This window comes from Anomaloglossus baeobatrachus, chromosome 2 (assembly GCF_048569485.1).
Source record: "Anomaloglossus baeobatrachus isolate aAnoBae1 chromosome 2, aAnoBae1.hap1, whole genome shotgun sequence".
Taxonomy (NCBI): Eukaryota; Metazoa; Chordata; class Amphibia; order Anura; family Aromobatidae; genus Anomaloglossus; species Anomaloglossus baeobatrachus.
The window spans coordinates 656,400,186-656,423,148 of NC_134354.1; the positions used below are offsets into that span (position 1 = coordinate 656,400,186).

The 22,963-nt window shown below is 43.0% G+C and overlaps 1 protein-coding gene across 2 annotated transcripts in view; it reads right to left on the reverse strand.

Moving 5' to 3' along the window:
* MYO1A (myosin IA) overlaps positions 1–22,963 on the reverse strand; it is a 128,849-nt gene that overhangs the window by 76,574 nt on the left and 29,312 nt on the right. For both annotated transcript variants that reach the window (XM_075337052.1, XM_075337051.1), the window contains exons 2-7: positions 18,145–18,295; positions 14,230–14,345; positions 6,255–6,349; positions 2,761–2,865; positions 2,238–2,284; positions 307–370 (exon numbers count right to left, since the gene is read on the reverse strand). In XM_075337052.1, the coding sequence (XP_075193167.1) occupies positions 307–370; positions 2,238–2,284; positions 2,761–2,865; positions 6,255–6,349; positions 14,230–14,345; positions 18,145–18,273 (556 nt within the window). In that variant the 5' untranslated portion in view covers positions 18,274–18,295. The remainder of the gene's footprint in view (positions 1–306; positions 371–2,237; positions 2,285–2,760; positions 2,866–6,254; positions 6,350–14,229; positions 14,346–18,144; positions 18,296–22,963) is intronic.

The window sequence follows — 22,963 nt, forward strand, 5'->3', positions numbered from 1 at the left end:
GGGTGCGAGGTAATGGTGCATAGGAGAGGATGCGAAATGGCTTTTTTAAATTATTTTAATCCAGCACAAGCCCATGAATTAAAAAAAGTACACTCCTTCAATGTGGTCTGACCTCTCTAATCCCCATTTATACTGAGAATGAAAAGGCGAAAGTGCTGAGTCAGCTCCCAGAGACCCCACACTCAACAATAAAAGGGGATACCATAACCTAGCGACATGACATCAGTTTATCAGATTTAAAGACCATGAGGTGCAATAAACAGATAGATGGATAGCTAGCTAAATAGATAGATACATGATACTTACAATTACTGATCACACCTCCCATTGGATCACCTTTAAAGTCAAATTCAATATCCATGTATTTCCCCTGTAAAGATGAAAATAAGTCATGTTGTGTCAATTGTATAGTTTTACAAAAAGTATAGTCCAATAATATAGGTGATCTATAAAAATGTCCTATTTTAGCTATCAACATTAGATGTCTTACTTCATAGAATCATAGAATAGTATAGTTGGAAGGGACCTCCAGGGTCATCTGGTCCAACCCCCTGCTCAAAGCAGGATTCACTAAATCATCCCAGACAGATGTCCGTCCAACCTCTTTTTAAAGACTTCCATTGAAGAACTCACCACCTCTCGTGGCAGCCTCTTCCACTCATTGACCACCCTCACTGTCAAAAAGTTTTTTCTAATATCTAATCTGTCTACTCTTAATCAGTCTCATCCCATTGCTTCTAGTCTTTCCTTGTAAAAATGAGAATAAAACTGATCCCTCTACAGTGTGACAGCCTTTGTAGACCGCTATTAGGTCTCCTCTCAGTCTTCTCTTTTGAAAGCTAAACAATCCTAAATCCTGTAACCGTTCCTCATAGGACACGGTTTGCAGACCAGTCCCCATTCTGGTCACTCTTCTCTGAACTTGCTCCAGTTTGTTGATGTCTTTTTTAAAATTTGGTGCCCAGAACTGGACACAATATTCCAGCTGACCAAAGAGGAGTAAAGGGGGATAATGACTTCACATGATCTAGACTGTATGCCTCTGTTAATACAGAATGGTGTTTGCCTTTTTTGCTGCTGCGTCACACTGGTGACTTATGTTCAGTCTGTGACCTATTAGTATACCTAAGTTTTTTTCACACATGCTTGTTGGATAGCTCTATTCCTCCCATGCAGTATATGCTCTTTTCATTATTCTTGCCAAGATGTATGACTTTGCATTTCTCCCTGTTAAAAACCATTCTATTAGTTGCTGCCCACTGTTCCAGCTTTAGATCTTGTTGAATCCTCTCTCTCTTCTCTAGTATTAGCTATTCCTCCTAGCTTTGAGTCATCAGCAAATGTAATCAGTTTACCCTTAATACCTTCATCTAAATCATTGATCTTTGATCAAATCATTAAATCATTTAATCATTGATTAAATCATTGATCAACTTCTTTATAGCCTTCACTTAATTCTTACAATCACACATCCATCCTACTGTGAATATAAGGATTTCCACTATTATCCAACAAAAAACATTGGATGATAGAATTAGGGCCCGTGCACATGATCAGGAGTAGCAGTGTTTTGGATGCTGCGTGTTTTCCCTGCACCCAAAACGCTGTGTTGTACAGTACAAGCACAGTGGATGGATTTATCGAAATCTCCTGGGCACTGTGCTTCTTTTTTTCCACAGCATAAACTGACCTGCGGTGCAGCTTCCCCAGCCGATGCATGTCAATTTATGCTGCGGAGACTCGTGTTTTCTCTGCGGGTAGAATAGAGCTAAAGTCCGCAGCCACCAGATACCCGATCATGGGCACGGGCAGCTGCGTTCTCCTGCAGAGAATATTTGCCTCCAGGACGCAGCATGTGTGGATCGGGGGCACATACCCTTAATCCCTAATTTGCATTCCATCCAAATATCTCTTCTTGTCAATAATCCTATGGTATGCAGATATGTTTGTAAATATTTGTGCACTAAGTCAATAGGAAGGACTGCAGGATAAGCGGCTATTACCAAGGTCCACAGATGACCGAAATGTTGGGTTGGCCATTACACATATTAGAGTTTTATGCTGACACATTAATAAAGTTAAAACTCCTTTTCTGATTGCATCTCTTGGAGTGCCGTTAGTTTCCTCTACATTTAGGTGGCACACTCACTGAACCCGTAGTGCCCAACCATTCTACCCAATAGTCAGCTATCATGTGCGGGAGGGAAAACATGCCAATTTGTGAGAGAAGAACTTACAAATCTGGAGGAGTTATCATTTCGGATGGTTTTGGCATTTCCAAAAGCTGGAAAGAAAAAAAAAAAGACAAAAAGTTTATAAAAAAAAAATCGACTTTGTGTAACTTCTCCATCTATGAGTAAGATCAGCCAGTGTTTCTCAATGTTCCTCCGCAGAGTACAGAAATAAATTACCCCAATCAGTGTCCACACAGCTATGATCAGACCATATGTGATCAGACAATGTGCCCCGAGAGGCCGGCGTGCAGAGTTTCCAATCAGATGAATGGAAGCATTGTGCATGGAGAGGTCTTTAATAAAGGTAATAAGCCGTGGGCTTGTGCTGATACAGATATATATAGTCTGTGGAGGGAACATTAACACTTGATATATGGAAATATTCCTCTTCATCATAAATGTCCATCCATTTGTTACTTCATTCTATCGTTAGTGATCCATAAAATAGCCACAACACTAAATATAGTCCATGCCTGAGACCGACAGACATTACTGGCCAGGCTCATCATTACTTTTCGCTACTCACCCTCCAGGACAGGATTTGATTGTAAGAGCTGCTCCTTGACCTGATTGACTTCGGCTCCCTTCCCGCACACAGCAGCCACATATGACATCACCAATTTACTGGCCTCTGAGAAGAGCGAGAACATGCACTTATATTAGAAGGCAGCTCTAACATAATAGAGATCTGCGCAGATGAAGCAGTCAGAGCCCACCGGTGCAGCAGAGCCGACCCTGTCATCTGATTATATCAAGACTGCACAAAATAATGGACCAATCACAAAGTGGAAATTCATCTCTCGAGGACTTAGAATATGTATAAGCGTTTGAAGTACGGTAGTTGGAGATAAATAAGATGAGATAAGCATATTATTTAGCAAATGTAGTCATTTTTCACGGTTGAAGCAACTTTAGACTTTTCCTCATCTTCCTTAAAGGGAATCTGTCACCAGTTTGACCTTTCTAACCTATTAATATGGGCATAGAGGTAATAGGACGCTGAAATCAGTCTTACCTGTACGCTTCATAGCAGATGCATTCTTATTGAGAAATCATCTTTTAAATCTTTATGTAAATTAGTTCTTCCAGGCTATGGGACGTATGCTGCCCAGAAGATAGTCTTGCCTTCTTGCTTCATTAGCATCATTTTTGATGCCTATTAGGCCCGTTTCACACGTCAGTGAAAAACACTGACGTTTTTCACTGGTGTGTAAAACATGCACATGTCCCTCCGTGTGCCGTGAATCACAGCACACGTGGGTTGTCTAAGTGCAATCCGGGCTCCGTTCTCCGTGGTCCGTGATTGCACTTAGAGATTAACTCACCTGTGCGCGCTCCCGCTCTCCATGGTGCTGATCGCTCCCGCGGTGCAGCATCCGGCTGGCGCTGACCCCCGCAGCAGCTGCTTCCGGGTCGGCTGTGTCGTGCATCATGAATATGCGCGACAGTAATGAGCCGGCTCAGAAGTAGCAGGCTGCACAGGCTGCAGAGAGCGCCACTGGAGCCGGGTGAGTAAAAATGATTTTTATTTTAGAAGCACGTTTTTTTCTGGCACGTGTTTCACGGACCACACCACTGCGTGGTCCGTGGGACATCAGTGATGCCAGAAAAAAATGGACATGTCTTCGTGCGGCAATCACGAACACGCGGGTACGCTGCACGGAGACACGTGCAGTGAAAAATCACTGACGTGTGAGCAGACCCATTCATTATAATGGGTCTGCGTATGTCAGTGATTCTGGTACGTTTAAAAAAAAGCACAAACGTACCAGAATCACTGACGTGTGAAAGGGGCCTAATTGTCACAGTCTGCCTGTGACGTGTAGTTCTTGCTCCCGAATCCCGCGCCTGTGCAGTAAATGTCCCAAGGCTAGCCTGTATTGTTCTGCCCTTCGAAGGAAGTAGGGAGAGCACCTTTCAATAGGGCGCCGGGGATCACTAGACCGGAAGTAGCAGTGACTCCCCTGCGCAGAACAGTTCATGAAGCCAATGCCCTTCAGATGGAGGAACAATACAGGCTAACATCAGGACATTTACTGCTCAGGTGCAGGATTTAAGAGAAGGAACTACACGTCACAGGCAGTCTGTGAGGATAATAGGTGGCAAAAATGATGCTAGTGAAGCAAGAAGGCAGGGCTATCTTCTGGGCAGCATACACCCCATAGCAGGGAAGAAGTCATTAACATAAAGTTATAAAAGATGATATTTCAACAATAAGGCATCTGCTGTGAGACATACACGGAAGACTATTTTCAGCATCCTATTACTTGTATGCCCAGTTTATAAAAGTCAAAGTGGTGATAGATTCCCATTAAAGAATACCTGGCAATTCTGGAGACTTTTTAGAACAAGTTGTCATATGTACATGAGGAATAACACTATATCTGGCCATTATATGACTTGAATCCTGCATTTTTGACAGACATTCCTTTTCAGGCTTAATTTCCAATTTATAGTTGAGAGCTAATGGTGGTTACTAGTATCAATGATGTCTCACCAACACAGCACACAGAGACATGAGGGATTAATGCTCTCCTGTCTACTACATGTTCAGAAGCAGCAGCATGGATGCCATTATACTACAATCTTAAGCAATTATTCCAATAACTGGTGAAAAAAGCACTTACTAGAAAGCAACAGAAGTGCTGTGTGTGATTCTCTGACTCTCACTCTGCTATCTATCTTAATAGGCAGCTGTAATCTGATAACTCAGTGAGCTGAAAGTCTATCTTGGCTTGAGCCAATCTGATTTTAGCTGTTTTTTAGAATGAATGATGAGTTTAGAAAACAGGGGAGAAGTAGAAGTGGCTCATGAGTGGAGAAAAAAACCCAATATTTCTCTGATAAAGATAAATTACATAGGCTTTAATATTTGCTTTTATGATATTAATATAATCAAAATGTGTTGAAAAGACAGACAGTGACTATTTAGGATTGTTTCTTATTACAATACTTTGGAAAGTGACATCTTCACTGACTTAACCAGCAAAAGTCACCCATGGCCTTTACTTTTCTCTTTTCGCATCGGTTTCTAGATGGAAGCCTAGGATTGAAGCGGGCTTTACACACTACGATATCGTTAATGAATTATCGTCGGGGTCACGTTGTTTGTGACGCACATCCGGCTTCATTAACGATATCGTAGCGTGTAACAGTTATGTGCGACCTAAAACTATCGCAAAAGCGGCAAAAATTGTTTGCCGCGGAGAGATCGTCCTAAAATAAAAAGTCGTTTACCTCTCATTAGCGATGTTGTTCCTCGTTACTGCGGCAGCACACATCGCTGTGTGTGACACCGCAGGAGCGAGGAATATCTCCTTATTCTTATTATCTCCGCTCATCTCCGCCCTTCCGCTTCTATTGGACGGCTGCCGTGTGACGTCGCTGTGACGCCGCACGACCCGCCCCCTTAGAAAGGAGGCGGTTCACCGGCCAGAGCGCCGTCGCAGGACAGGTAAGTCCGTGTGACGGGGGTAAGCAAGGTTGTGCGTGACGGGCAGCGATTTGCCCGTGTTGCACAACCGACGGGGGCGGGTACAATCGCTTGCGATTTCGCTAGCGAGATCGCAGCGTGTAAAGCCCGCTTAACATTGTATTAAAGAGGTTCTTCACTACTAGACAACCACAGGTTAATGTATTTAGGGTCCTATTTAAAATAAAAACAGTGTATTCTTACCTCCTGGAGTAGTGCCGATCCAGCAATATCAGCGCCGTTGTTCCTGTGAGGGACATGACTTGTTGTGCCACGTGCTGGCTGCAACCAGTGATCAGATCATTGTCAGCTGCAACCTTTACTATTTCATCAGTGTGGATGTCCGTGCTGAAGGCATATTAATGATCTGCAGCCATGTGACAAACAAGACGTGTCACTCCCCATGAACAATCGCTGGAATGGCGCTGCTGCAGGAGATTAGGATGTGCTGGGTTTTTTTAAATTCAAGTCCTAAATTGGTTAAGCTAGTATTGTCCTATAGTGGATAACCCATTAATAAAGAAGACTAAACATTTAAGGAAATCTACCTGTTTTTCCAGCGCCGCTTTCCCCGGTTATTAGGATACATTGGTCTCTGTCACGATCCCGCAAAGACTGGTAGGCATCATCAGCCACAGCATAGCTAAAAAGCAAAGAATCAGAAAAAAAATAATGACATAGCAATATTACCAGCTTCATGAAGCAGCACAGGATACATTGTGGTCACTTCAGTACCTGTTATGAGACTAGTGATGTGAGCTAAATAAAAGCATACAGCAGCATGAAAAGTATCTTACATGCAGGCTTAGGTGGGCTTTGCACGTTGCGACATCGCAAGCCGATGCTGCGATGTCGCACGCGATAGTCCCCGCCCCCGTCGCAGGTACGATATCTTGTGATAGCTGGCGTAGCGAAAATTATCGCTACACCGGCTTCACATGCACTCACCTGCCCTGCGACCGTCGCTCTGGCCGGCGACCCGCCTCCTTCCTAAGGGAGCGGGTCGTGCGGCGTCATAGCGACGTCACACAGCAGGCGGCCAATAGCGGCAGAGGGGCGGAGATGAGCAGGATGTAAACATCCCGCCCACCTCCTTCCTTCCGCATTGTGGCCAGCAGCAGGTAAGGAGATGTTCCTCGCTCCTGCGGCTTCATACACAGCGATGTGTGGTTCCGCAGGAGCGAGGAACAACATCGTACCTGTCGCTGCACCAGCATTATGGAAATGTCGGAGGCTGCAATGATGATACGATAACGACGCTTTTGCGCTCGTTCATCGTATCATCTAGGATTTACACACTACGACATCGCAAGTGACGCCGGATGTGTGTCACTTTCGATTTGACCCCACCGACATCGCACCTGCGATGTCGTAGTGTGCAAAGCCGCCCTTAAGGCTACTTTACACGCTGCGATATCGGTCCCGATATCGCTAGCGTGGGTACCCGCCCCCATCTGTTGTGCGACACGGGCAAATCGCTGCCCGTGCCGCACAACATCGCGCAGACCCATCACACATACTTACCTGCCCGGCGACGTCGCTGTGACCGGCGAACCGCCTCCTTTCTAAGGGGGCGGTCTGTGCGGCGTCACAGCGACGTCACTGAGCGGCCGCCCAATAGAAGCGGAGGGGCGGAGATGAGTGGCCGGAACATCCCGCCCACCTCCTTCCTTCCGCATAGCGGCCGGGAAGCAGGTAAAGAGAGGTTCCTCGTTCCTGCGGCGTCACACATAGCGATGTGTGCTGCCGCAGGAGCGATGAACTACATCATTACTGCTGCAGTAACGATAATCGAGAATGGACCCCGATGTCACCGATGAGCGATTTTGCACGTTTTTGCAACGATGCAAAATCGCTCATCGGTGTCACACGCAGCAACATCGCTAATGCAGCCGGATGTGCGTCACAAATTCTGTGACCCCAACGACTCCGAATTAGCGATGTCGCAGCGTGTAAAGCCCCCTTTACTCTGGGGGAGCCAACTATCTGTGAGCTCAATGATAGAACACCATTGACCACATAAAAACTGATGGCACATCCACATGTAGTATATTTTTCTGCAGTGGGGGCAGTAGACAATACATGTTATTACATGGCTGAACTCAGTTATCCAAGGCTAGGGATTTTGATGGACCACCTTCATCTAATACATGGCTGAACTCGGTTATCCAGGGCTAGGGCTGTTGAGGGACCGCCTTCATGTAATACATGGCTGAACTCAGTTATCCAGGGCTAGGGCTTTTGAGGGACCACCTTCATGTAATACATGGCTGAACTCAGTTATCCAGGGCTAGGGATTTTGATGGACCACCTTCATCTAATACATGGCTGAACTCGGTCATCCAGGGCTAGGGCTGTTGAGGGACCGCCTTCATGTAATACATGGCTGAACTCAGTTATCCAGGGCTAGGGCTTTTGAGGGACCACCTTCATGTAATACGTGGCTGAACTCAGTTATCAAGGATGAGGACTTTTGGGGTACCACCTTCTATGATATCCATAGACTCCAATATACATACCCAATATAATGCCTTCACTGGACCTCAAATTGTGGGCACCGATGTTAGTATAGCACTAAAGGTGTTGGGTAGCAGCTACATTTCTGACATTATTTACAGTAAGAGTATAGCTGCATGCTGTACGGCTCTTGTCGTGAGTTCTAACAGAACTGCTGATAAAGCCTCCATTCATAGAATCAACATTGATTTACTGAAAACGTCTCTTCAAAATATATACATACTATATACAGTAAATGGTTTCTGCACAGGTCAACGTCTCACCTCAAAGGGAGGCTTAGAACATAGTTCAGGTATCTGCGATGTGAATGTGTAGGCTGGGCTGTTTTAGCCTATCGGTCTTCATCAGTGAAGATGTTGGAATTGAGGTAATGCAGATACCGTAGTCGGCAATTAATAAAATGAAAACCTTACAAGTCAAAATCTCTTCCTGGTGGACCCGTGGAAGCCTAATCAGTAGGCGAAACGGCCGTCGTCCCCCCCTAGGAGCCGGCTTGCAGGTTGCCTCCAGCCTTTTATCTTGCACCGTATGAAATAAAACTTTTCCAGCACAGCGGATGGAGTGCGGTCTTTCCTTTTCTTACCTTGCTCCTCAAGAATATGGCATAACCTTTCACTGGATCATTTCTTTTACACCATGTAAATTGCAAATGTTATTCATGTTTTAAGATCTATACAGTAGATGAAATGTGAAATGCTGTGTAAAGCACTTTTAGGGGCACTTTGCACACTACGACATCGCAAGCTGATGCTGCGATGCCGTGCGCGATAGTCCCCGCCCCCGTCGCAGCTGCAATATCATGGTGATAGCTGGCGTAGCAAACATTATCGCTACGGCAGCTTCACATGCACTCACCTGCCCTGCAACGTCGCTCTCGACAGCGAACCACCTCCTTATTAAGGGGGCGGGTCGTGTGGCGTCATAGCGACGTCACACGGCAGGCGGCCAATAGAAGCGGAGGGGCGGAGATGAGCGGGACGTAAACATCCCGCCCACCTCCTTCCTTCCGCATAGCTGGCGTGAGCCGCAGGACGCAGGTAGGAGATGTTCCTCGCTCCTGCGGCATCATACACAGCCATGTGTGCTGCCACAGAAACGAGGAATAACATCGTAACATCGGTATTTCCCAATTAATGGAAATGACCGACACTACACCAATGATACGATTACGACGCTTTTGCGCTCGTTAATCATATCATAAAGGATTTACACACTACGATGTCGAGAGCGACGCCTGCGATGTCGTAGTGTGCAAAGTGCCCCTAAATTGTCAAGAACAATTCCAACTCCCTCATGGACCTAATAGCACTGCCACAACTGCTGTGCCCTCATGATTCTCTGTATTGTACATACAAGTAGTCAGGACCCCTTCAGTTACTGACATCTTTATGTACACTACAAAGAGGAAAGCAGTTTACTAACATAAAATATAGCTTAGAATCATTATAATCTAAAAATGCCATGTAAATATTAGTGAGTCTTCTATGTTAAAGAGAATCTGTTAGTAACAAAAACCCACCACCCGCAAGCTGCATATATGGGCATGCATGTATTGGAAATGTAAATACATTGATACTTTCATATCTTCTATCTGTTGCTGCATTCTTGAGAAATTAGTATTTTCATTAATATGCCAACAAGGTGTTAAGTGCTCTGGCTGTGTTAGAGGACTTAAGGATCTCCAGATCTTTTTCCCTATTTATGCAGCAGGCTCTTTAGTTGGATTTATAGCTGACTATTTGTGTGAAGTCAGGTAAACAAATCAGACAGCGACCTATCAATCAAACAAAAGAGGCTGGAGCTGGGCTGGGAAACAACCTAAGGCCTCTTTCACACGTACGTGCCTCCGGTACGTGTTTGGCAATTTTCTCACGTACTGGAGACACGTACAACGTGGACCTTTGTATTCCTAATGTTTTGGGCACACGTAAGTATTTTCGAACGGAATGTGTGTCCATTCCGTACCTACGTGTGTCCGTGTGTTTCTCACGCCAACATGTCCGTTTTTCTCCGGCATCACGGGTGTCACACGGAACGCAAACATGTCACACGTAATGCAAACGGACCACACGGATATGTTCCATGTGACACGCACCGGAGAAAAGCCATGTATCTGTGAGAAAAAAAAACAACCTTTACTCACCTTCTCCAGCCCTCCTGTCTCTGCCGCTGCTGTCACTTGCTGCCAACCGCCGCTCATTATGCTCACTGAATATTCACTTCACTGCGGCCGGAAGAAGCAGCAGCGGGGAGTCAGCAGGACTGGAGACTGAAGATAAGCACCACGGACAGAAAATCCAGGGACAGGTGAGTAGAAAGTTCCCGTTCTTCGTGTGTTATCACGGATAACACACGAGAACACATGTTTGCTATACACACGGCACACCGCGGGCAAAACGCACCTCTGACACGTCCATGAAAAACGTGCGTATTTTTCAGGGACGTGTGAAAGAGGCCTTAGGAGGCAAAGTCATGTTAGGTGCCTAGTCACGTTCAGAGCAGTTATCATATCATTTGAATATGAATAAAACAGCTAATTATTCAGGAATGCAACAAGAGATAGAAGATATAAAAGGAGTCAACATATTTACATACACTAAAGCCTGCTTTACACGTTTCAATTTTGCATACGATTTCGTCTGCGATTTGCAACGCCCCCATCGTATGTGTGGCACGTTCAATTTGTTGAACGTGCCGCACAAACGATTAACCCCCGTCACACGTACTTACTTGTCCATACGACCTCGATGTGGGCGGCGAACGTCCACTTCCTGGAGTGGGAGGGACGTTCGGCGTCACATCGACGTCACGCGGCAGCCGGCCAATAGAAGCAGAGGGGCGGAGCTGAGCGGGACGTAAACATCCCGCCCACCTTCTTCCTTCCACATTGTGGGCCGGGAGCCGCGGGATTCAGGTAAGATCTGTTCATCGTTCCCGGGGTGTCACACACTGCAATGTACCTACGATGAACAATCTGACGTGCAATTCTAGAGACAGGAACGATGTGTATGCGATGAACGTTTTAACGTTCAATCGCAATCGAACGTACCCGTCACACTGCAATGTACCTTACGATGCCGGATGTGCATCACTTACGACGTGACCCCGCCGACACATTGTAAGATATATTTCAGTGTGGAAAGCGGGCTTTAGACCTACCTGCATGTCTATATATGTGGTTTGGGTGGAGATGGTGGGAGGATCTTACTGACAGATCCCACTTAGCTATCACATTGGATAATATTCTGGGAGACTAATAAAAGTAACAATGAGCATTATTTTGTGACCATAAATGATGTCACATCATATAACAGATACATGATATCACATGCACTACTACATTACACAAGAATATGCTATATGCTGTATATCATAGAAGGGGATAGCCTTTTCAGACAAGTAGTATTAGAAAATGGGGCTTCTTCACCATGAGTGCAATGTCCTTACGTCTCTCGCCCATATGTAAAATCAATGACTCGTTTCATTATGATAGTCCCAAATATTATATCAGCCTTCTCTTTAATTAATAATTTTTTCTTTGTCATTGCTACATAATTGTCAAGCAGACATATATATATATAGCACAAGTGAGGGCTCCCAGGAGGCCGGCAAATTAAGAAAAGAATAATTATATTTACTATACCAGTGGTGTCATTGTACTATGCATGCGATTAATGTGCACATGTGTACCTATCTGCTGTATCTACAGGATCTATTGTATCCACCTACAATACTTATTTATTTATAGTATTTATATACAATATTAATCTATTTATAGTATTCATAGCATTTATATACAATATTAATCTATTTATAGTATTTATAGCATTTATATACAATATTAATCTATTTATAGTATTCATAGCATTTATATACAATATTAATCTATTTATAGTTTTTATATACAATATTAGTTTATAACATCTATTTAAAATATTAGTCTATTTATAGTATCTACAAGATTTCTATATAGCATCTGCAGTGTTTATAAAATATACATACTGTATATACAGTATAGTATTTGTCTATAGAATGACTATTATTATTATTATTATTATTATTATTATTATTAGTATTATTATTTATACTATATTCTATTGCATTGATCTATTAATGAAATCTATGAGAGTAGTAGGGTCCTTTGCAGTGTTTTCCATGGACGGGCTTCCTGAAATGCTTCTGTTGGGTTGTCATTAAACATGTCCATAGAGACCAGTCTGTGTGTGATTATTTAATGTCTTCCGAGATGCTCCAGAACTGAAGGCACAGAAAGAGCAAAGAGGCTTAAAGAAGTGGTTCACCCATATTTATTATTTGCTAGATCGATATTATGTTGAGAAACAAGGTTTCTCTCAAATACCTTATATAATAGTGCCTGTGAGCGGCGCTATTACGGACCGCTGTTCCCCATCACCTGACCCCAGGGCTCTGTGACTTCGCTGATCTGGTGATGTCACGTCAACTTCCTGATCACGTGACATAACCGCAGCTGGCCCCAGTCTTCCTGAGTGACTGGGTTGTGGGCGGTGTCTCACTGCTAGTCACAGCCCAGCGTGTCTCCTGCTTGCAGCAATCTGCTGTGAGGGAGGAGGGAGCTGATGGGCTGTCATGCTGGGCTGTGAAGCACTGCCCACAGCCCAGTCACTCAGGAAGACTGCTGCCGACCACGGTGATGTCACATGATCAGGAAGTTGACGTGACATCACCAGATCCCCGAGGTCACAGAGCCCTGGGGTCAGGCGATGGGGAACAGCGGTCCGCAATAACGCCACTCACAGGCACTATTACCAACATAAGGTATTTGAGAGAAACCTTGTTTCTCAACATAATATTGATCTAGCAAAAAAGAAATATGGGTGACCCTCTCCTTTAAAGAGAATTTCTCTAACTGCACAATCATCCATATTGGTATAAAAATAATGTATATTGTGCGATCTGTATTTATACCCCTTTGTAAATGAAATGTGTATTACATGTATAGGGCACTTGAGTAAAAACATGAATAACATGTCGGCTGCGGATCAATGGAAGTTATGGAGACCATTAGTCTACCTTTGTATATCTTACACCTTGCACTTTGAGATACCTGCCCTTTGAGATCTGTGCTGACACCTGCACTTTATTGACGTTGCTTCTCCTTAGGGCGGTATGTGACTTAAGGTCCAGTCACACTAAGCAACTTACCAGCGATCCCAACAACGATAGGGATCGCTGGTAAGTTGCTAGGAGGTTGCTGGTGAGCTGTCACACTGCGACGCTCCAGCGATCCCACCAGCAACCTGACCTGGCAGGGATCGCTGGAGCGTGGCTACACGAGTTGCTGGTGAGCTCACCAGCAACCAGTGACCAGCCACACGTGCAGAGAGCAGGGAGCAGCGCACACTGAGCGCTGGCTCCTTGCTCTCCTAGTTACAGCACACATCGGGTTAATTACCTGATGTGTGCTGCAGCTAATGTGCACAGAGCAGGGAGCAGCGCACACTGCTTAGCGCTGGCTCCTTGCTCTCCTAGCTACAGCACACATCGGGTTAATTAACCCGATGTGTCCTGCAGCTACATGTTTACAGAGCAGGAGCCGGCACTGACAGTGAGAGCGGCTGAGGCTGGTATCAAAGGTAAATATCGGGTAACCAAGGACAGGGCTTCTTGGTTACCCGATGTTTACATTGGTTACCAGCCTCTGCAGAAGCCGGCTCCTGCTGCCTGCACATTTAGTTGTTGCTGTCTCGCTGTCACACACAGCGATCTGTGCTTCACAGCGGGACAGCAACAACTAAAAAATGGCCCAGGACATTCAGCAACAACCAACGACCTCACAGCAGGGGCCAGGTTGTTGCTGGATGTCACACACAGCAACATCGCTAGCAACGTCACAAAAGTTGTTCGTTAGCAGCGATGTTGCTAGCAATGTTGCTTAGTGTGACGGGGCCTTTACATACATACACAGTGACTACTAATTGATGGACGTTTCCTAATCAATACGAAGGTTCCCTTTATTACACCTACATGTGCGGCTTCAGCTGGTACAGATTGCAGTTTCGGTATTCTTCCACTTTCTCCGGTGTGTAAATGGAAAGTTGCTTGTAGGGGTTCACTGATATGACTACATTTCCTATATAGGTCTGGAATACAGAAGAGGATATGTGGGATTATACATATAGCAAGATAAATTAAATAAAATTTTACTAGTCCATTGGATAAAACAGGAGTGGTCTCTGAATGGTGCAATAGTCTTACAGTCGTATGAAAAAGTTTGGGCAGCCCTATTAATGTTAACCTTTTTTTCTTTATAACAATTTGGGTTTTTGCAACAGCTATTTCAGTTTCATATATCTAATAACTGATGGACTGAGTAATATTTCTGGATTGAAATGAAGTTTATTGTACTAACAGAAAATGTGCAATCCGCATTTAAACAAAATTTGACCGATGCAAAAGTATGGGCACCTCAACATAAAAGTGACATTAATATTTTGTAGATCCTCCTTTTGCAAAAATAACAGCCTCTAGTCACTTCCTGTAGCTTTTAATGAGTTCCTGGATCCTGGATTAAGATATATTTGACCATTCCTGTTTACAAAACAATTCCAGTTCAGTTAAGTTTGATGGTCGCCGAGCATGGACAGCACGCTTCAAATCATCCCACAGATGTTCAATGATATTCAGGTCTGGGGACTGGGATGGCCATTCCAGAACATTGTAATTATTCCTCTGCATGAATGCCTGAGTAGATTTGGAGCGGTGTTTTGGATCATTGTCTTGCTGAAATATCCATCCCCTGCGTAACTTCAACTTCGTCACTGATTCTTGCACATTATTGTCAAGAATCTGCTGATACTGAGTTGAATCCATGCGACCCTCAACTTTAACAAGATTCCCGGTGTCGGCATTGGCCACACAGCCCCAAAGCATGATGGAACCTACACCAAATTTTACTGTGGGTAGCAAGTGCTTTTCTTGGAATGCCGTGTTTTTTTGCCTCCATGCATAACGCCTTTTTGTATGACCAAACAACTCAATCTTTGTTTCATCAGTCCACAGGACCCTCCTCCAAAATGTAACTGGCTTGTCGAAATGTGCTTTTGCATACCTCAGGCGACTCTGTTTGTGGCGTGCTTGCAGAAACGGCTTCTTTCGCATCACTCTCCCATACAGCTACTCCTTGTGCAAAGTGCGCTGTATTGTTGACCGATGCACATTGACACCATCTGCAGCAAGATGATGCTGCAGGTCTTTGGAGGTGGTCTGTCGATTGTCTTTGACTGTTCTCACCATTCTTCTTCTCTGCCTTTCTGATATTTTTCTTGGCCTGCCACTTCTGGGCTTAACAAGAACTGTACCTGTGTTCTTCCATTTTCTTACTATGTTCCTCACAGTGGAAACTGACAGTTTAAATCTCTGAGACAACTTTTTGTATCCTTGCCCTGAACAACTATGTTGAATAATCTTTGTTTTCAGATCATTTGAGAGTTGTTTTGAGGAGCCCATGATGCCACTCTTCATAGGAGATTCAAATAGGAGAACAACTTGCAAGTGGCCACCTTAAATACCTTTTCTCATGATTGGATACACCTGCCTATCAAGTTCAAAGCTCAATGAGGTTACAAAACCAATTTAGTGCTTTAGTTTAGTATTTTTCTTTATATTGTAAGATATCCATATTCCTTAGCATAAACTAAACCCTCAGTGACAAGTATTCCAGTGGGGCAGGAAATTCCTTACAGATTTTAATCTATGCTAACATAATACAATTAGGCGTCTGCTGCAGATTTCGTGTTTGCCATTTGATTCTGTATATCTCTCCTTTCCACAACTTCTCAAGATACTGTATATCCCTAATGGCCAGGAGATGTCTGGGAAGCGGCTGTAAAGCAATGCATATGTTGGCAACAATAACTGGTACTTAGCCTGTGGCATTTAGTGTATGATTATCGGGTATGAGAAGGTCCAACGTCACCATGAAACCATTACTTATATTTATACCCCACCATACACAGCTTCAATTGTTCACAAAGTCTGATAGATTCATCTGAATGGTCACTGAGTTTGTGCTCTAATGGACACAGTGCTAACAGCTTCAGAAATGCACAGACCCATATATTATCACATGATCATTAATACTAAGGGAGCATTTATGCATGATTATCAGGAACAAGGGTTCCTAGGAAGGCTGTGTTCCAGATAATCAGGCAGGGTAAGCAGCTACTAATCACCCAGAGAACGATCAAAACCTTCATTCGTTGGGTGAAATAATTTTTGGTTGCACTTCAAAATTATCATTCACAGTGGAATATCATCTTATGTAAACAGGACCCATGCTGATGACAACAACAGCCTATGCACAGTGAACAAAATATTACACGTCTAGGTTTCAAGAAATGATCACCAATCAGAAAACATGTAAGGTTGCAGGTTAAATAGTCTAAAGGAGCCCTTAGTGTCTCTTTAATCACTTATGTTTCATGCACAGCATCAATACAAAATTGGACCTAATCGTAGATAATGTTGGGACTAGGCTCGACTGACCCACAGGGTAACAGGTGAATCCTCTAGTGGGTCTCTGTGCAGAAGTGGGCTCTTCTCTCCCATTTTTGAGCAGAAGTTGCACGATACACTTCATTCTCTCTGTACAGGCCAAGGCAGCATCATGACATTCCTTCAATAAACTACCCAGGAATGACAGTGAGCTACTAATATTTCTGGCATCCCAGTCCTATAGTGGTTGCTACTCTCCACTATCACATACAAATACAGAAATTCTATAACAAAAGTCCAGGTGTAAAAGTGGTGATTCAAGGTAAGAATGGTTGAAAAAAATGTATATGTCAAGCAACGGCCACCATGGTAGGATAGAGTCAAGCAAATGCCACCATGGTAGGGGAGAGTCAAGCAAAGGCCACCATGGCAGGGGAGGGTCAAGCAAAGGCCACCATGGTAGGGGAGGGTCAAGCAAAGGTCACCATGGTAGGGGACGGACAAGCAAAGGCCACCATTGTAGGCTAGTGTCAAGCAAAGGCCACATGGTAGGGGAGGATCAAGCAAAGGCCACCATGGTAGGGGAGGGTGAAGCAAAGACCACCATGGTAGTGGAGGGTCAAGCAAAGGCCACCATGGTAGGGGAGGGTCAAGCAAAGGCCACCATGGTAGGGGAGGGTTAAGCAAAGGCCACCATGGTAGGGGAGAGTCAAGCAAAGGCCACCATGGTAGGGGAGGGTCAAGCAAAGGCCACCATGATAGGGGAGGATCAACCCTATGAAGAATAATCACTAAATTTCTTATCAAACAAAAAATATACACTAATAAATCATTTTCAAAATGCCCAAACATGGAGAATTGTTGGTATGTATGTTATCACACGGCAATACTATGGTTTCGTTACTACTATTACGTGCCATCTTCCAATTATCCCAACCCTGCTCGCGGCTCATGCTATTCCCTTATCTTCTTCCATCTTATCTTACTATGCAGAACCTGGTACAAGGTCACTTTTGTAAGTAGTGGTTTTAGCCGCTCATGACCTACAGTCACATCCACTACTATGTAAGTATTTTGCTTCCTTTACTTATCTTTTCTTGGAAATAGAGAGTTCATTTGAATAATGTCCATAAATAATGCAGATTTTCTATAAAATGAAAGAATACGTCTGCCCACTTAAGTACAGTTTATTGATCTATTTCAATTACTACTTTGTCCAAGTACAAGACAAAAAAACACTAAATTATATTTTAGATATGCAGCCTAGGATTCATGTGCCGCCACAACTGAATGCTCCAGCCCACAATATGCATCTATAGCATATGTCATAATAGTAGTAATAATATAAAAATAAGTACTAATAGAAGTAATATGACTATACAGACAATGCATATATACAGAATGGCATGGGAGCGGAGGCTAAGCACGGAGTGTGCTTGTACTTACATAGATCTCATCATGTTTGAAACGTTCCTTTAGGTTCTGGAGTAGCGAATCCTCAGACAGAGAATCAAGAAGAATCATGTCCCCTACTCCAACCATGCCGTCCAGGAAGGATGTTGTATTGAAAGCCATCTTTTAGGTCTGGGCTTGGGATCTGCAGAAATAATGGAGATATTTTAAGTTAGAAACAACTTTTCACTCAAAACCTTGTTTAAAAATGGCCACAACACGTGATATACTATATATTGCAATATAAATCAAGATGATCAATTAAATTTAAAGAGAACCTGTCAGTAGGAATTTACTAAGTACAGACATGGCCATACTGGTTAAAATTATATGGAATATTGATTAAAATTATATGTGCTGAAGAAATCCATTTTTCTGTAAACCATGGGGGATAGATACGAGGCCCGGGCAAGGCTATCCCCCCAGGGGATACAGCTGCTTAATCACAGGGATGCAGCCCATTGACTGCACCCCTTGATAGAAACACCCAAACTATGACTCACCATGTACATTTTCTGATGAAGCCAAAGAGCGAAACGCGTGTCAGGGGGCCCAGGTGGTAAATACCTTCTTCTTATATGTTCCTACGTTGAATGCTTTCTCCTGAATATCATTCTCATTTATTTATCATTTGCTGAGCTCAGATTTACCCAATATGATGGTATTTGCTATGTCCCATTATAAACGTTTGGTTGTCTAAATAAACTTTGATTGAACATTGTATTTGTATGATGACCTGATGTTTTAAATACATAGTCTACTAGGGAGATATTTTGCTCATATACTCTCTTTGGTCTACTAGCAATATAGCTAAGGTTTTTTTGCTGCTTTTTTCTCTGTGTGCGCTTCATTCTACCTCAATATCAGACATACTTTTGTGAATTTATTTTTTTGGGAAATTTTAGACTCCGGGAATAGGGTGAAATAGACCTGAGGACCTTTGGGTTTGCCTGGTTAAGCTAGACTTTAGTTTAAAGTTTGGTTCAGTACCCAGGCTTGACCTTGGACCCTGAATGCCATATAAGTCAATGGGGACCAGAACTTTGGTGTTGTAAAATGGCTGTAAAATTGTTGTACTAAGGGCAAAAGGGCTGCAAAAGGAAACAAAATGGGGTTAACAGCAGGACAAACAAATGTGTATAGGGAATAAATAAAAAGAGGACATTGGGTCCCCTCTATTTTTTGATAACCAGTCAAGCTGAAGAAGAAGCTGGGATGCTGGTATCTGGTATGATCAGGCTGTGAAGGTCCATGTTTTTTTGGCCCTTCCCAGCCTAAAAATAGCAGCCCCAGCACCCCAGAAGTGGCTCATCACAATAGATGCGCCAATTCTGGTGCATTGCCCTGTCCTTCCCGATTGCTCTGGCACGGTGGCAATCAGAGTAATACTTTGAGAGTTGATATCAGCAGTGAATTGATGGACACCCCCATTACATTTAAAAACACAAACACACTGGAAAAAAAATATTTTATTTAAATAAAGACTCCCCTACACTCCCTCGTTCACCACTTTATTAATTTAAAAACTCCTCAAAGTTCTGACGTAATCCAATTGTATAATGTCCTGCTTTGTCCATCGAATCCTATGGAGCCTCATTCTGAGCATGAGAAATTCAGTATCTGCCGCTGACCAGGAGTAAAAAAAGGCTCCACAGGATTTGATGGATGACGTGGGACACTATACTATTGGATTACGTCAGAGCTTTGAGCATTTTTTAAATTAATCAATTGGTGAACGAGTGTCCGGTGTCTTAATTCACCACTGGATTACGTCGGAACGTTGAGAATTTTTTCTTATTCAAATAAAACTATTTTTTCCTGTGTTTTTTTTTTTTTTTTATTTTAACTTCTTAAGCCCCGGGCGTTTTGCTTTTTTCCGTTTTGTTTTTTTTCCTCTCTTTCTTCCGAGAGCCGTAACTTTTTTATTTTTCCATCAACCTTGCCATATAAGGGCTTGTTTTTTGCGGGACAAGTTGTAGTTTTAAATGAAAACATAAGTTTTACTATATAGTGTACTGGAAAACAGCAAAAAAATTTCAAGTGTGGAAAAACTGCAAAAAAGTGCAATTGCACAATAGTTTTTGGGATATTTTATTCACCATGTTCACTATATGGTAAAACTGATGTGTCACTGTGATGCCTGAGGTCAGTGTGAGTTTGGAGACACCAAGCATGAATAGGTTTACTTGTATCTAAGGGGTTAAAAAAATTCACAAGATTGTCCAAAAAATGTGGCGCACGTTTTGCACCATTTTCCGAAACCCATAGCATTCTCATTTTTCGGTATCTATGGCTCAGTGATGGCTTATTTTTTGCGTCTTGAGCTGACATTTTTGACTGTACCATTTTTGTTCAGATGCTATGTTTTGATCACCTGTTATTGCATTTTGCGGCGACCAAAAAAGGCAATTTTGGCATTTGGAATTTGTTTGCCACTACGCTGTTTACTGATCAGAATAATTAATTTTAGATTTTGATAGAGCAGGCATTTCTGAACGCAGCAATACCAAATATGTGTATATTTTTTATTTTTTTAACCCTTTCATTTTTAATGGGGCGAAAGGGGGGTGATTTGAACTTTTATTTTTTTTTTATTTTTTTTCATTTTTTAAAACTTTTTTTAACTTTTTTTTATTTTACTAGGTCCCTTTCGGGGCTATATGAATCAGCTGTCTGATCGCTCTTCCATATCTCCAGATCACAGCTACATAGCTGAGATCTGCAGGTATGCTGCTTTACTATCAATGGTGGCACTATTCCAGCATTGAGAGAAAGTGACTCATGTTAGCTATAGGCGTCATCACATGACCCTGTGCTACCATGGCAATCACCGGAAGTCACATGATCACGTCACGTGACTTCCGATGGAGGCGAAGTAAGTTATCATAATGGTGGCACGCATATACATCTCGCTGCCAGATTTTGGCAGCGAGATGTAAGGGGTTAATAGTTGGGGGTGGAAATCAGCTGATATGTGTGCTGATCCCCATGGCCTGCCCATAGCAGGGGGCAGGGATTAACCTCATACAATCCATGACGTACCCAGTATGTCATAGGTCGCTAAGGAGTTAACTTACTGGGTTAGTAATGAGGGCGTCTGACAGGCGCCTATCCATTACTAACCCTTGGGCTTGATGACAGTTGTCAATTCACAGCTGATATCAACCCTAGAAATATTACCCCGATACCCAATGCACCAGAGCAATCATGAAGAGCAGGAAAAAGCCTCAAAATTGGTGCATCTAATGATCACACCACTTCTGGAGCGGCTGCAGGCTGCTTTTTTTTAGGCTGGGAAGAGCCAAATAACCATGGGCCTTCCCAGCCTGATAATACCAGCTCCCAGATGTCGCTTTACCTTGGCAGGTTATCAAAAATAAGAGGGACCCCACACTGTTTTCTTTAAAGTATTTGTTCATAAATAATTTAAAAAATGGCATAGGATAACCTCTATTTTTGGTTGCATTCACATTGGTCTGTAATAAAATAACGTAGTTGTTGGTGCATGTGCGTTCACATCCATATTAGTCTTTAATAAAATGGCACCGTCGGCAGCGCATATGAGGTCAAACCCACATCGATTTAAAAATAAGGAATCAACTGAATAAATCCTTTTACGTACTTCGAATCTCCTGCTCATATATGACTAACTAAATTCCTTAAGGCATGAACTTTACTAATGATAAAAAATATTCTACATTGAGCAGGCTCCAGCTTTATCAAAAAACAATTTTCAGATGAGATTTCCTGGATGGAGCATTGTCATGGACCAATTTTCAAATTTCTACTTTTTAAAGTTCCACCATACGTACTTAGATCCAATCTCTCATTGAGTTAAAGAAATATTTTACCTCTCTTTGCTCTTATGAAAATATACATTACTATAATAAAAAATGACATCATGATCACCAAACTTATTTTTTATCAATGTATCAGCCCCTTGATACGCGTTTCGCTGTCGCTTTACCAGGCGCAAAGACATGTGGTGATGTGGTTTGTTTGATCCAGTCTTCATATTTTTACGGTGTCATATCTTGTGTCCCTGTCTGGATGTTTATGTGGACGCAACAGGACTGGTTCACTTGTTATATGCTTATGAAGGAGACAGTCATTTACGTATATGCCATAGTATGCAGCATATTTTATGTACCACTCCTTAAGCACTTTGCAATCACTTTTGTATACTTACTATATACAGTTAGGTCCAGAAATATTTGGACAGTGACACAAGTTTTGTTATTTTAGCTGTTTACAAAAACATGTTCAGAAATACAATTATATATATAATATGGGCTGAAAGTGCACACTCCCAGCTGCAATATGAGAGTTTTCACATTCAAATCGGAGAAAGGGTTTAGGAATCATAGCTCTGTAATGCATAGCCTCCTCTTTTTCAAGGGACCAAAAGTAATTGGACAAGGGACTCTAAGGGCTGCAATTAACTCTGAAGGCGTCTCCCTCGTTAACCTGTAATCAATGAAGTAGTTAAAAGGTCTGGGGTTGATTACAGGTGTGTGGTTTTGCATTTGGAAACTGTTGCTGTGACCAGACAACATGCGGTCTAAGGAACTCTCAATTGAGGTGAAGCAGAACATCCTGAGGCTGAAAAAAAGAAAAAATCCATCAGAGAGATAGCAGACATGCTTGGAGTAGCAAAATCAACAGTCGGGTACATTCTGAGAAAAAAGGAATTGACTGGTGAGCTTGGGAACTCAAAAAGGCCTGGGCGTCCACGGATGACAACAGTGGTGGATGATCGCCGCATACTTTCTTTGGTGAAGAAGAACCCGTTCACAACATCAACTGAAGTCCA